The sequence below is a fragment of the Cygnus olor genome, chromosome 27 (genome assembly GCF_009769625.2).
Source record: "Cygnus olor isolate bCygOlo1 chromosome 27, bCygOlo1.pri.v2, whole genome shotgun sequence".
NCBI lineage: Eukaryota > Metazoa > Chordata > Aves > Anseriformes > Anatidae > Cygnus > Cygnus olor.
In genome coordinates this window covers 3680703-3694389 of record NC_049195.1, presented here as the reverse complement: position 1 = coordinate 3694389, position 13687 = coordinate 3680703, and the positions used below count along the sequence as shown (strand labels likewise).

The 13687-nt window shown below is 63.5% G+C and overlaps 1 protein-coding gene across 3 annotated transcripts; it reads left to right on the top strand.

The window, feature by feature from the left end:
- The first annotated feature begins 2086 nt into the window (after nucleotides 1-2086).
- SLC39A14 (solute carrier family 39 member 14) lies at nucleotides 2087-13395 on the top strand. Of its 3 annotated transcripts, XM_040538438.1 has the most exons (10): nucleotides 2094-2461; nucleotides 4370-4438; nucleotides 4781-5058; nucleotides 5160-5346; nucleotides 7433-7602; nucleotides 8117-8239; nucleotides 8558-8743; nucleotides 8990-9197; nucleotides 9833-10017; nucleotides 10317-13395. In XM_040538438.1, the coding sequence occupies exons 1-10, from the start codon at nucleotides 2113-2115 to the stop codon at nucleotides 10461-10463; spliced, it is 1902 nt and encodes a 633-aa protein (XP_040394372.1). In that variant the 5' UTR covers nucleotides 2094-2112; the 3' UTR covers nucleotides 10464-13395. The 3 variants fall into 3 exon arrangements, with proteins under 3 accessions (XP_040394371.1, XP_040394373.1, XP_040394372.1); XM_040538437.1 differs by having other exon boundaries at nucleotides 2087-2461; nucleotides 8117-8743; XM_040538439.1 differs by lacking the exon at nucleotides 7433-7602 and having other exon boundaries at nucleotides 2091-2461; nucleotides 10317-10537.
- The last annotated feature ends 292 nt before the right edge of the window (nucleotides 13396-13687 follow it).

Sequence of the window (13687 nt, the reverse complement as noted above, 5' to 3'; positions counted from 1 at the left end):
AACGGGAGCCCTTTGAGCCTGAAGCTCTTGGGGACCCCCCCTCCCCGGATTTCAGCCCGAGCCTGCCTGGCCCCCCCCCCCCCCCCTTCCCTTGAGCAACCAGGGGCAGGATGAGAGCAGGCGGCAGCCTCCCTCCCGCCGGCCTTCGTTCAGAGTTGGAAAAAAAAAAAAAAAAAAAAGCTATTTATTTTTCCTCTTTTTTTGGCTGTAATCGCAGGTTTCCCTTCGCTTCAATAAAGCTGTTCCCGGCAGCGCCTCGGTGTCGGGGCTGGGTGGCGCGGAGGGGCGCAGCGCCGGCACCTGGGGGGTCCCTCCCCTCCTCCTGGCCGGGGGACTTCGGGGACCAAGCCACCGCTTTGGGGACAAAACCGTCCATTTGGGGACGCTTCGGGGACCCCGCCGGCACCCCCCCGGGGCCGCTCGTTTGCCGTGGAGGAGGCAGGGTTTGTTCCTTAGCCCTTTGAGCAAATATTTAGGCTCCGGGTGCCGCCGCACCCGCTGGTGGTGCCCGGTGGGGGCCAGCCTCTGGGGGGGGGGGGGGGGGGCGCGGGGCCGGTGTGCCCCCCGCCCCGGTCCTGCCCCGTGTTTTTCCGCTTCGTTAATGATTTATCCTCCTTGACGGACTTTGGCAGCCCGGGCAGGCAGCAGCTGGTGCGTGGCGGGGCGCGGGGGGGGGGGGGGGAGTGGGTGCGTGGGGACCCCCCCCTTTCTCCCCAGTGGGGGGGGGGGGCCGCAGCTGTAATGGGGTGCTGCCCCCCACCCCCCCCAACGCCAGCCCCGCTCCCTCCCGGCCTTATATTATAACCCGCCGGCTTTTAATGAAGCGGTGTTAATTAGTGGTGGGAGCTGAAAGGCTTGCTTGTCCTGGCTGGGGGGGGGGGGGGGGGGGGGGGGGGCAAGGGGCCGTGGCCCGCTTCGGTGCCCCTGTCCCCTGCCCCTTTTTTTTTGGGGGGGGGGGGGGGGGTTAGGGGGGGGCCCCATGTCCCCAGGGGATGCTTGGGGGGGGGGTCTGGGGGTACGCTGCCCCTTTTTGGGGGGGTCATTGGGGTGCCCCATGCCCCCGGGGGATGCTTAGGGGGGGTCTGGGGGTGCCCTGCCCCTTTTGGGGGGGGGTCAATGGGGGGACCCGTTCCCCAGGGGATGTTTATCGGGGTCTGGGGGTGCCCTGCCCCTTTTTGGGGGGGTCATTGGGGTGCCCCATGCCCCCGGGGGATGCTTAGGTGGGGTCTGAGGGTGCCCCGCCCCTTTCTGGGGGGGGTCCGGGGGTGCCCCGCCCCTTTTTGGGGGGGTCAATGGGGTGCCCCATGCCCCCAGGGGATGTTTATTGGCGTCTGGGGGTGCCCTGCCCCTTTTTGGGGGGGGTTCCCAGGGGGGTGCCCCGCCCCCCCGGGGGGGTCTGCACGGGCTCCGCGCACCGCGGGGTTACGGGGCCGGGGGATGCCCCGCGCCCCCCCCCCCCCCCCCGGTGCCACGGCGGCAGCGCGGTGCTGGGGGGGGGGAACGGGACCGGGGGGGGCGGAACGGGACCGGAGGAGGGGTCAGGGGGCGGGGCAAGGGGCGGGGCTTGCGGTGACGCCGGCCAATGGGGGCGCTCCCCGTGCCGCCGGCAGAGCCTGCGCCGTGCGGGGCGGGGGGGGGGGGAGGAAGAGGAGGAGGAGGAGGAGGAGGAGGAGGAGGAGGAGGTAGGGATAGGGGCATGGGGATGGGGATGGGAAATTGGGGATTGGGATTGGGATTGGAACTGGGATGGGAATGGGGTGGGAACGGGAAAATCGGGATAGGAGCTGGGATTGGGATTGGGATGAGGATTGCGATGGGATTGGGACTGGGATGGGATTGGGATGGGATTGGGATTGGGATGAGGATGCAGGGAGCAGCACCCGGTCAGGCTTTGCACAGCCGTGCCCACCACGAAGCTGCTCAATCCCCCCCCCCCCCCCCCCCAAAAAAAAGCCGCTGCCCGCTTTCGCGATGCCCAAACGTGGGATTTGGGGCTCACCCCCACCGTGGGATTTTGTGTTTTTTTTTGGGGGGGGGTCTTTTTTGGTTTGGGGTGGGGGGTGGGGTTGGGGTCACCCCCGCGCGGGGTGTCGGGAAGCGAGGCGTCGGGTGATGGAGCGGCCGGCGTCGCCTTCCCGCTTTCGTGGGGGGAGTTTTGCAATCGGGGTCGATGGCTTTTGGGAAGCTTTGGGGCGTGAATTTAGGGGAAACGAGACGGGACAGGGGCTCTGCCCGACCCCACTGACCCCACCGGCTCTCAGCCCGTCCCCGTGCCGTTATCCACGGGCATCGCCGACCCGTGCGGCAGCCGGGGGCTCGGGGGGGCTCCGTGCTGGCCCCCCCCAGAAGCCGTCCCCGTTCCCCACGGGTCGGGTGCTGGGACCCGCGGTGCTGCCCCTTTTGCTGCCCCGGGGACTCGAGCAGAAAACCCCGGCCACGCGCCGCGAGGACGCCCGTGAAGGTCAGCAGAGGTGGGGGCTCCGGGCGGGGGGGGCCTCCGCTAGCCGCCGGCGACGGCGGGGAGGTCGCAGTTCGCCGGCCTCTCCCTGCCTCTTGTTGGGCAGCTGGGGGAAAAGTTGGGGTCGGGCGGGTTTGGGGCGATGGGAGAGACCCCCCCCGGGGGGGGATAACGGGGGTGGGATACGGGGGGAGCGTGCCCCCTGCCCGGCTGCGGGGAAAGGAGGCGGCAAACGTCCCCAGGTGGGGATGTGGTGGTGCCAGCGGGGCAGCCCTTTGCCTCGCTGGGATGGGAGCCAACGCGTGAGCCCTGCGGGTGGCACCGGGTGGCACCGGGTGTCCCGTGCCGGCGGGGAAGCACCCAGCCCCGGGGGGGCAGCCGCGGGACCCACCCCGAGGCAGGGTTTGGGTAGGGAAGGAGGGCGTTTGGCTCTTGCCGAGGAGTTGGAGGGTTTTGGGGTACCTCCACGGGGGGCACCGTCAGCCTGGGGAACTCGTCCCCCCCCGTTTCGGGGAGGAGAAGGGGTTAAGTCAAGGCATCCAGGCTAAGCCTCGGCAGGAGGAGGCCAAAACCTCCCAGGCAGAGCCTCTCCTGGAGAACAAAGCTCGCAGAGCGGCAGTGAGCCCATAAAACCCCGGGAACGTGGGTGCCGGGGCAGGGGCGCAGCGCGGGGAGCCGGCCCCCAGGGGACGGGGACCCCGCGTGCCTCCGAGGCTCCCTCCGGGCTCATCCTCGCCACCGCGGGCAGGACCGTGGCCGGCAGCCCCGTGTCCCGATCCTATTTTCGGAAACAATTGTTTGGCCAGGCTTCAGAAATGCCTCGGGCCTGGATTTTTGGAGGAGACCGAGCTCCGCCAGCCGCCGCCGGCAGGAGGGCAGGAGCCCGGCGCGGGGCAGGATGCGGCCCCGCACGGAGCTGTGCAAGGGGCGCTTGGTGCAGAAACCCCCCTGGGGGCTGCAAACCACGTCCCCCTCCTGCTCTGGGAGACCCCGAGCGGCAAAGGGGCAGCCACGAGGCAGCGTGCGCCCATGGGGGGCGGAGGCTGGCAGCGCCGCGGGTGCTCCCGTCCCCGTGGGGGTGCGCACGGCTCCTTTCCCCGATCCTCTGCCGGAGCGGGGTCAAAGTTTCAAAGCCGTGGGTAGGGAAAGCCCTGACCCTACAGCCTGGTGGTGATGGTTGCTCCGCTGCTGCTCGCAGAAAACCCCAAGGATTGGAAAAGGGGTTTGGGACCGGGCCGGGGCAGCCGGTGGGCGCACGGAGGCGGCGGACGACGAAGCCCAGGCCCGGCACGGGGAGGGCAGAGCTGTTTTGTTTTTTTTTTTTTCTTTCGGGGCGCCCTCGTGAATCCCAGATCCGCCGTCCGCCTTCCAGCCAAGCTTTTCCAAGAAGGCAAGGCTGGGCCCCGCGCCAGCCCCTTGGGTGCTGCCCAGGGTGGACGTGCCTGGCCTCCGGGCGCGCTGCTTGGCACCCGGCGGGTGCCAGAGTGCGAACCCTGGGCTCCGCTTTTATTGATCCCCGGTGTAAGTGAAAGGGAGCAGAGAGGGCAAGGACTGAGTCTAGGCAGATACTGTGCGGGCTTCTGCAGTTTTGGCTGGGAAGGAACCGGGTTCATCGTAATTAACGCGGTTAAAGTGTAACCTTAATGAGAATGCCACCCCTGGCCCCGGGCTCCTGGACCCTTATGGGTTGGCCACCGGTTTCCTCGCCCAGCCCGGGGCCGTGGGAGCCAGGACGAGCTGGCTGCGGGCTGGGACGAGGGCGTTTGGCACCAGCGTTGGCATTCAGTGCCGGCCTCCTGTCCCGCTCCGGGGATTTGCTGGCTGTGCCTCTTGGAGAGCCACTCGCGCAGGATCAGGCCCTGCCTGCACGCTCCTGCCGGCTTTCCAACCGCTTTGCTTCTCTCCCCGCAGGGCCCCCGAGGTGCTGCGGAGCTGGGGAGCCCCCGGGAGCCGTGTCCCAGCCCTCGGCACGCGGCTGCGGTGAGCGAGGGGCGCAGGGTGCTGGGGAGGTGGGCTCAGAGGGGTTGGAAGCAGCAGCGAACGCCCGGCACCCGGTCCCTCCTCGGACCTAAGTGCTTTTGGCGCTGACCGTGCAGAGTTTTCCCCCCTCGGCTCTGGCCTGGGGCTCCCCGGTGCAGAAATGTGCTGTCCTCTGCTGCCATCTCCTGATGGAGCCGGGGGGCAGGAGGCTCCGCACCCCTCCTTTGGGGGAACCCGGCCAGCAGGAGAATCCCACGGCAGGGCTCTCAGCACCATCCCGGAGCTCACACCGGAGCCTCTGGGGATGCTAAAGCTAACGGCGGCGCACGGCTTCTCTTCCAGCATCCCCCAGCACCATGACCCGCATCGCAAACCTGCGGGGCTGCTGCCTGCTCGCGCTGCTCTGCCTCCTCCCGGCCCCGCGGGCACGGGCCGGCGGCGATGCCGCGGCCCCGCCGGCGCTCTCGGCGGCCTCCTTCCTGCAGGACCTCCTGCGGCGCTACGGCGAGAGCGAAACCCTGAGCCTGAAGCAGCTCAAGGCCCTGCTGAACCGCCTGGACGTGGGAGTGGGGCACGCCAACGCCTCCCAGCCGCCGCAGCAGCGCGCCAACCTCTCCCGGGTAAGGCAGGGGCTTCGGGGACCCCCCCGCCGTGGGGTGGCCGCCCCGCCCCGACCCCGGGGGTCTCGAGGCAACCTCCGTCTCTTCTTCCCCCTCCCCAGTGCTTCAGCTCCGTGGAGCTTTTCGCCATCCACAACCTGAGCGAGGGCTCCGCCGTGGGGCGCGGCGAGTTCAAGGAGTTCTGCCCCACCATCCTGCAGCAGCTGGAGTCGGGGGCGTGCGCCGCGGAGAACCTGGAGAACGAGGAGAATGAGCAGACGGAGGAGAGCAGGCCCAGCTCGGCCGAAGGTGAGCGGGGAGCCCGAGGACGCGAGGTGCCCGAGCTTCCCTTTCGGGGCTCTTGCGGAGCGCGGCTGGGTGTCTCGATGTGGTTTTGTTCCTGTCGCACGCTCGAGCTGTTAGCTCTGGAGCTCGGTTTTGTCCCTGGTTGCGCGTGGTGCCGGTCAGAGCTGTCCTTGTAACGCAGTTCTCCGGGGTAGCTCGAGGAGGGGGGCATCGCTGCGAGCCCCCGGGGGCTGCTTTGCAATTTCGGGACCTGCTGCTCAAACCCGGCCCTGCCCAGTGGCCTCCAGCCACCGCCTGGTGCTGAACAAGCTGCCACGTGTCCGGGTCCTGATGATGCCCAAGGTCTTGGATCGGCTGCCCCGCGCACAGCGCTCATTTTTCCCACTCCGCAAGGCCGGGGCTGGCTTGGGAAAAACCTTTGCCGAGTGGCTCGGAGGCAGGGCAGGCTGTTGGGTGGATTCGTTTCCCCCCGGCCCCGCACCGAAACTGATGGTTTGTGTCGCAGTGGAAGCATCCGGAGCAAAGGGAGAGATGCTCGGGTGCCGTGAGGCCGGCCCCGGAGTGGGGACGTAGAGCTGGCGCGAGCCCTTCCCACCTGCCTGGACCGGGGGGCTCCGGACCCTCCCCGTCTCCCCTCGCCGGGAGCCTCGGTAATGTCTGGCCCTCGTTTCTTCTCGTTCCGCAGTTTGGGGCTTTGGTTTTCTCAGTGTGTCAATGATTAACGTGGCCTCCCTGCTCGGACTCTTCATCGTACCGTGCACCCAGAAGGCTTTTTTCCGCCGGGTCCTCACGTTTTTCATCGCGCTCTCCATCGGCACGCTGCTCTCTAACGCGCTCTTCCAGCTCATCCCAGAGGTGCGGTAGAAAGTCCCTGCCTCTCTCCTGTCTCCGAGGGCGGCTCTCTCTGCCTCCACCCTGCCGAATCCAATCGATCCCTCCGTCACCCGAGGCTGAGGGCTTGCCTCTGTCCCACCGGCTCCCTGCGCAGGGCTCCGCAGGGTTTTCCTCGCCCCTCCGAGCACCAGGAAACGCTCCGAGCGCGTAAATCAGGGCGTGAGAGCACACGGAACAGCCCGGAGAAATGCCACCGTCACCCTGAACCCGAGGGCGTTTAAAAACCTAATTGCCGCCTTTTATTTTTTTTTCCCCGTGTTGGTTTACGAGAGCAATGTTCCCAGGAGGATTTATGCTTACGTGAGGTTTCCTGGTGCTCCAACGGGCCTGACAGATACATTGCAAATTAATTGTGTCGTAATTGCACGGTTCCGGAGTTGAACAGACACGCGGCTCTCACGTTGGGTACCTCCAAAACGCTCGTGCTCCAGGTTTGCTGAGCAGAGCCCACCCGAGCTGCTGAATATCCACCCCGAGAGCTCTGCGTTTGAGGTGCTCCCCGAGCAGAGCGTCCTTTGCTGCTGCTGCTGCTGGGCTCTGCCCCGGCTTTGTTCTCGGGCACCGAAATCCTCGTCCGTGCTGGCCGCCTGCCTGCCAGACGAGGAGCTGTTTTTCGAGGCTCCTTTTCAACTCCAGAACCGCCGCTGTTATTTGCTGAGCGTCACAGCCAAGCGCTGCGTTTCCTGCGGTGCCAGGAGCTGGGGTGACTTGCGTGCGCTCCACCCTCGCGGGGAATCGGCGCGCGCGCTGCCGAGGCTGGAGCGCGCGAGATGCTCGGGGACCCCGGCGCTCTGTGGCACTGGAGGGGCCCCCGCTGTCCCACGGGGGCTCGGGGATGGGGGCCGGGGTGCTGGCGTGGAGAAGGGCGAGCTGTTTGCCTGCGGGGCAGCGACTCACTTTGGGAGCTCGGCGTGGGCTCCGCAGAGGGGTTTTGCTCCGGACCCTTCCCAAAGGGCCGGCGAGTTGTTTCCAGAGCCACTCAGCGCCGGGTTCCCCGCTCTCGAACCAATTCTGGATGAACAAGCAATCGCTAATGAATGTCCTCTTCTCTCTCCCCCCCTCCCTCCCTCCTCTCTCTTTCCTTTCGGCGTGGATTCCTTTCTCCCCTCCGCCCCTTCCCCACGTTGATCTCCTTCCCCTCCGACCACCTCCCTCGTCCGATTTCCCCCGGGGGGGTTTGGCACGCACGCCGCAGTCTGGGGTTACGGTTTCCTCTGCGTCACCGTCATCTCCCTCTGCTCGCTGGTGGGAGCCAGCGTGGTGCCCTTCATGAAGAAGACCTTTTACAAGCGGCTGCTCCTCTACTTCATAGCTCTGGCGATTGGAACTCTCTACTCCAACGCCCTCTTCCAGCTCATTCCCGAGGTACGGTGAGGACCGTCGGGTCTCTCCTCTTCTCTCTCTCGGGGGCTTTTCCTCTCTCCGGGTGCTCGCTGAAGGGGGAGCCGGAGGACTCGGAGGGGAACCGCGAGCGAGCCTTGCGTGGAGAGTGAGGTACGGAGGCTGGAAGCCCCTGGGGGTGGTGGCCAGAGCTGGAATTTTGTAGCCTTGAGCCCTCCTTTGGAAGGGAATTGCGCCCTCGGCTCTGCTCCAAGCAGAGAAGCAATATCCGAGTGCTCTTCCCGGCCCTGCGGGCAGGCAGCCCTTGTGTCGAGGCTTCCTGAGCCTGCTCTTAGCAGCCCTGCCCCAGATCCGAGGCCCTGGGGTGCAGCCGGCCTGGCTGGGGGGTTGGGGGGGGGGGGCAGAGGTGCAGGACGGTGCTTCCTGAGCCCCCGAAGCAGCCGCCAGGTAGGGAGAGGTCAGAAAGCGGCAGGATTACCCCGGAGGCAAGGCAGAGGAGGGACGTTGCTGCCCCCTCACTCGTCTCTTTTGCCCGCAGGCCTTTGGCTTCAACCCTCAAGAAGATTACTACGTTTCCAAATCCGCCGTGGTGTTCGGGGGCTTCTACCTCTTCTTCTTCACCGAGAAGATCCTGAAGATGCTCCTGAAGCAGAAGGACCAGGTGAGGCCGGGCAGGGGCTGCTCGGAGCGATGTCCACACCACAGGCATGGGCTGAAATCCCCGAATCCCCCCGTGCCACCAGCTCTCCACTGGGTGTACAAAGTTAGGCCTTTGCTTGCCAAGACCGGTTTACTTAAATCGAGGAATTGGATGGTCGTGCGTTTTTTTGACAGCACTCTCTCCAGTCCTGGCAATTCGGATTTTCCTCTAACTCACATTTCAGCAAAATTAGTTAAATCAGCGTGCTTTACACTTTTATGTGGGAAAGAGCAGGGGCGGCAGGGGAGGCTGACCCCTGGGGATGCCCTTGCCCCGCAGCACCACCACGGGCACAGCCACTACAGCCCCGAGGCGCTGCCGTCCAAGAAGGACCAGGAGGAGGGGGTCACGGAGAAGCTGCAGAACGGGGACCTGGACCACATGATCCCGCACATCGCCAGCGAGCTGGAGTGCAAGAGCCCCCCCGGGGACGAGAAGGTCGTCGTGGGCTCCCTGTCTGTCCAGGTGGGTGCCTCGTTCATAGAATATCCCGAGTTGGAAGGGACCCGTAAGGATCATTTGCTGGGGAGGTTTGGGGGAGAGGTCTCCGTGGCCGCCCCTGGCTGAGCACGTGGAAAAATTGCCCGTAAAAAAAAAAAAAATAAAAAAAAAAGCGGTGGTGGAAATCCACCTGGATTTAACCCGTCGAGGAGGGGGGAACCCGGGGCGGAGGGCAGGGTGCTGAGCCCCGTGGTGCTGGTGCCGTGGCAGGACCTGCAGGCGTCCCAGAGCGCGTGCTACTGGCTGAAGGAGGTGCGGTACTCCGACATCGGCACGCTGGCGTGGATGATCACCCTGAGCGACGGCCTCCACAACTTCATCGACGGGCTGGCCATCGGCGCCTCCTTCACCGTCTCCGTCTTCCAAGGGATCAGCACCTCCGTGGCCATCCTCTGCGAGGAGTTCCCGCACGAGCTGGGTACGTGGGTCCTCGGGGAGAGGCACCCGAGGTGCTACGAGGGCTCTCCTGCCCCTCTTTAAGGCTCTCCGTGCCACTTTTCCTGGTCCGGCGGGATGTCGTCCCGTTGTTTTTCGAGGAGGATTTTTCGTGGGGTGGAATAAACGGCCCCGATGGGAGGGGGAAGGCGAGGCTGTAAACTGCACTGAGTAATCGCGGCGCTAAAAATACCGAGGTAATATGATGTCTGCGCTTTAATTTTAGACGGAGACATCTGAAGGAAAACAACAACACCGTTGGCTCGGGCTGGGGAGGGCGGTTTGGGTTCGGATGCTGGGGTTTGTGCCGCGGGAGCTGGCTCGGCCGTGGTCAGAGCTTGGCACCCGCGCTCGATGGCGCTGGCTCGATGCCGCCCGTGGTGCTGAGCAGGGCTGGGGAGCGAGGGATCCTCATCCTTCCCCGGGCAGCAGCGGCTCTGGAGCACGAGCAGGCGTGCCAATTCCTTGCTCGAGTGCCAAGCCAGGTTTCCGGGAAAGCTCAGGGGAATTTGACCTCCTGCAAAAGCTCCTTGGTGCCATCCCAAATCGGCTGCTGGTGTTGGCTGCCCGGCCCCGTGCCCGTGTGGTGACGGCGCTCCCCGTCCTCCCGTCGCGCAGGGGACTTCGTCATCCTGCTGAACGCCGGGATGACCATCCGCCAGGCGCTCTTCTTCAACTTCATCTCGGCCTGCTGCTGCTACGTGGGCTTGGCCTTCGGCATCGTGGCCGGCAGCCACTTCTCTGCCAACTGGATCTTCGCTCTGGCCGGAGGGATGTTCCTCTACATCGCGCTGGCTGACATGGTGCGTGCCGAGCCCTGGGGGCGTGCGGTCAGGACCCCGAGAGGGTTTTTGTCTTGCTTTTTTTTTTATGTGAGAGCTTCAGTTTGGCCTCAAAATAGGCGTGGGGGGTTGTTTGGTCGCCCTGGGAGCTGCTGATGCTGTCTGTGGCAGCCAGCGTTCAGCTCAGCTCCGCTTCTCCTCCTGGGCTGGTGGTGCTGAGGACCCTGGGATGGGTGGTGGATGCTTGCCGGGAGCTGGGATGGGTGGGGAGCAGCAGGCAGGATGAGGCCATCAGCCCGGCCGTCGCTCTCTCCCCCCAGTTCCCCGAAATGAACGAGGTGAGCCGGGAGGACGAGCAGAACGGCAGCACCTTGATCGCCTTCGCCATCCAGAACGCGGGGCTGCTGACGGGCTTCACCATCATGGTGCTGCTCACCATGTACTCTGGCCAGATCCAGATCGGGTAGGACCAGCCCATCCGGAGGCCTGTGCCAGTTTTCCCCCTTCTATTTTTATTTTTTTTTTGGGGGGTGGGGAGGGTTTTTTTTTTGTTTGTTTGTTTTTCTTTTCCTGCTGCAAGCATACGACAGTACCTGTGCGGGCACGACACACTACAGAAGAGGCATTGCTTTCAAAGCTATTCCACAGACTTCATATTATTTCGACTCGAGGCTGAGCGGGGCTACGTCCCCTTCGCCGTAGGACCGAACTGACCAGAGGATCTCCTTCCCGTGCCACATCCCTCCTCTCCTCGCATCTCCCGGGAAGGATGGATTTGGAGACAGGAGCTCCTCCAGCTGTGTTGCTCCCCTCCTTGTTCTCGGAGCGGTGTGATGGGACAAAATGCTCTCCTGACCCTTTTTTTGCAAGGGGGTGTGATGGGGCTGCGGGGACAGGGCTAGCGCTGGACGCCAGCTGCCTCCTGCTCACCTACCAAGGGATGGATGCGCGGGGGCGACGAGTGCCACCATGCGTGGAAGGGGAATGGCTCGCAGGCATCGCACGGGGAGCTGGTGTTTCTCTCCTGCCTTCGGGAGCACAAGGAGACCACGACAAACCTGGCTGCTTCTCGGGGAGCTCCGTACTGGCAGGTCCTCAGCTCCGCTCTCTGAGCACAGAGCCCAGGACAAGGGGGAGCTGATGGGGCTCGGGGGGCACGGCTCACAGTTTGAGCAATGTCCTCGCCGTCTTCAGAAACACGTCTCTGCGGCTGTTCCTGCTCCTCCTGCGATGGATGAGGAGGATGAAGAGGTTTTAAGCACATTGTGGGTGTCAGCGCTCGGAGCAGAGGACACCAAACCTCACCCCGTGCGGGTCAGGCTCACAGACATGGGCTGCGTCGGGAGAAGGCTGGCAGGACGCTGTTACCTCTTCGAGGCTCCCTGCTGCTATAAGGAAAAAAAAAAATCCATTTTGAGGGCAGCAATGCTGGCAAGAAGGGCACAAGAGCAGGGACGGCGAGCCCTTAGCCTGGCCACAAGCTGCCCAGCCAGGGAAGAAGCGGTCCTTGCACTGTGACCAAGCTCATGCAGACACCTGGGCACGGACACCCGTTTTTAAATGCTGCTGCTGCCGAGGTGCAGAGGTTCTGGGTGGGGAGGGGGGTGGTGTCGTTGTTCTTTTTTAAAAAAAAAAAAACAAAACAAAACAAAAAAAGAGACTGTGAACCTCTTTAGGTTGCGTGTTTCCAGCTTTCGGGAGTAGCCAGAGAAGGGTGTTACTGGCACTTCCCAGCTCTGCTTCTGGGCTGGCTTTCCCCAGATTCACTAGGTGAATTGACTTATTATCATATTGATAATGTTGCCCACCCCACCTGTGTTGCTTGAGGTTCCCTGCACGCCTCTTTCCCCTCTGCTTCCCCCAAACCTCGTCCCGCACCCGGCAGCGTTGAGTTTGTGGCCACGCTGGCACCCGGGAGCCGATGCGGGCAGCTTACCCTCGTGGGTATGGCGTTGGATCGGGATGCCAGAGTGGTGCTGGTGGCATTGAGTGGTGCTTTGGTGCACACATCGTCACCTTCCCTTCCACCCCTGGTGGAAGACAAAATGGGGAGGGTGCCAGGTATTTTGGCTGCCTGCCTGCCCACCCCAAGGGAGACGAGCCACCTCGGCCCTCATGAACGCAGGCAGAGCCTGCGGCAGGCTCAGCACCATCCGGCAGCATCATGACCTGGTTTGGTCACTGGCTAATTAGTTCCTAATTGCCTCAGGTAAAAGCTGGGTGACGTTCCTGTTGTGCTCCTAATAGTTGTCACCGAGTCCCAAGGTCTCTGCCGGTACCCTCGTGGACCAGCACCTCTGCTCTCGGTGGCTTCGGCTAGGCCAGTCATTGACTGTGGGCTTCATCCTGCATCCCGAAGGTTAAATAGCTGCACACACAGGAGCAGGGAGCCTTTTTGGCATCCAGAGGCACCTCGAGGTGTTGTGGGTGCTGCGAGACACCGCGATCACCAAGAGTTGTCCCGTGTGGCAGCTTCCCAGTCCGAATTCTGGGCTGCAATTCAGAAATAAAGCTCCGATACTGATACTGGAAGGGATGGCTTCTGCCTTTTCCCTGCTGAGAGAGCTGCAGCCTCGTCTGACAGATGATGTGGAAGAATTGGATTTTGTGAGGGACGGCGTGCGCGCTGCCTGCCCTCTCCCAAGGAAGCATTTGGGACACGCCGTGTGTGGGGCTGGCGGCCTTCCACGGGGCAGAGGGCAGCGCGAGCACTGCCAGGGCTAAGTCACGTCTGGCAGGAGGGGTTCAGCGGTGTGCACAGATGGAAAAGCCTTTGGGCTGGGGGCGAGGGAGGAATATCCTTTGGCTGCCCCTCGGGGACCACGACGCGCTCGCAGGCTGTGGCTAGGGGGTCCTCTGCGTCCTAGAGAGCAGAAAATGGGGTAAAAACCAGCACCGGCTGGTCCAGGCCCTCAACACCCCGTGGAGATGGTGAATCCGTGTTCTTGTTTCAAGTTAACCCTGTTTTTTTGCCAACTGAAGTGACCACAAGAAATCTGCAACGCAGAGAGTCGGGGGGGAAAGCCCCTCGGAGGAACAAGGCTCCTCGCAGAGCGACCCACGTGCTCGCAAAAAAGGTTCTCAAAAAGGGTTGCTGTGGGGTTTGTGGGGCAGGAGACCCTCCTCTCACCTAACGTCTGGTGGGAGAGGGCTCCAGCTTCAGGCAGGTTGGCACCAGGTCAGGGATGGGAGATCGAGGAGGGAAAGTGACCGAAATCGAGCTTGTATGTTTGTTTTTTTTTTAATCCTTTCTGTGTCCGTTTAGAAGCTCAAGTTCCATCTCAGTATTTTAATAACTCAGGTGTTGTAAGAAATACTTGTCGAAACAAAGAGCATAACTTATGTCACGTGGATTGTAAAGGTATTTGTAAAATTCCATAAATAAAATATATTCTGTAATGACGGAGGATTGCAGGCGTGCCCCGTGCGGTATCCCCGGCCGACGTCGAAGGTGCACGCCAGCAGACCAGCGCTGGAAACCTCCCCATAGCAAGAGCTATTTCGGGAGCAGACTCCCTGGGGAAGGGATGGAAGCTCTGCTAATTCATGTTTTTCCAAGGGGACGGGTTAAAGCCAACACAGGCACGGGCTACGGGGCAATGCCATCGGGCCCTTCCAGCGGCGATGTCCACGTGCCAGGCAGGAGGTGGCACTGACACCCCTGGCTGTCCCCACGCTCCGACCTGCATGG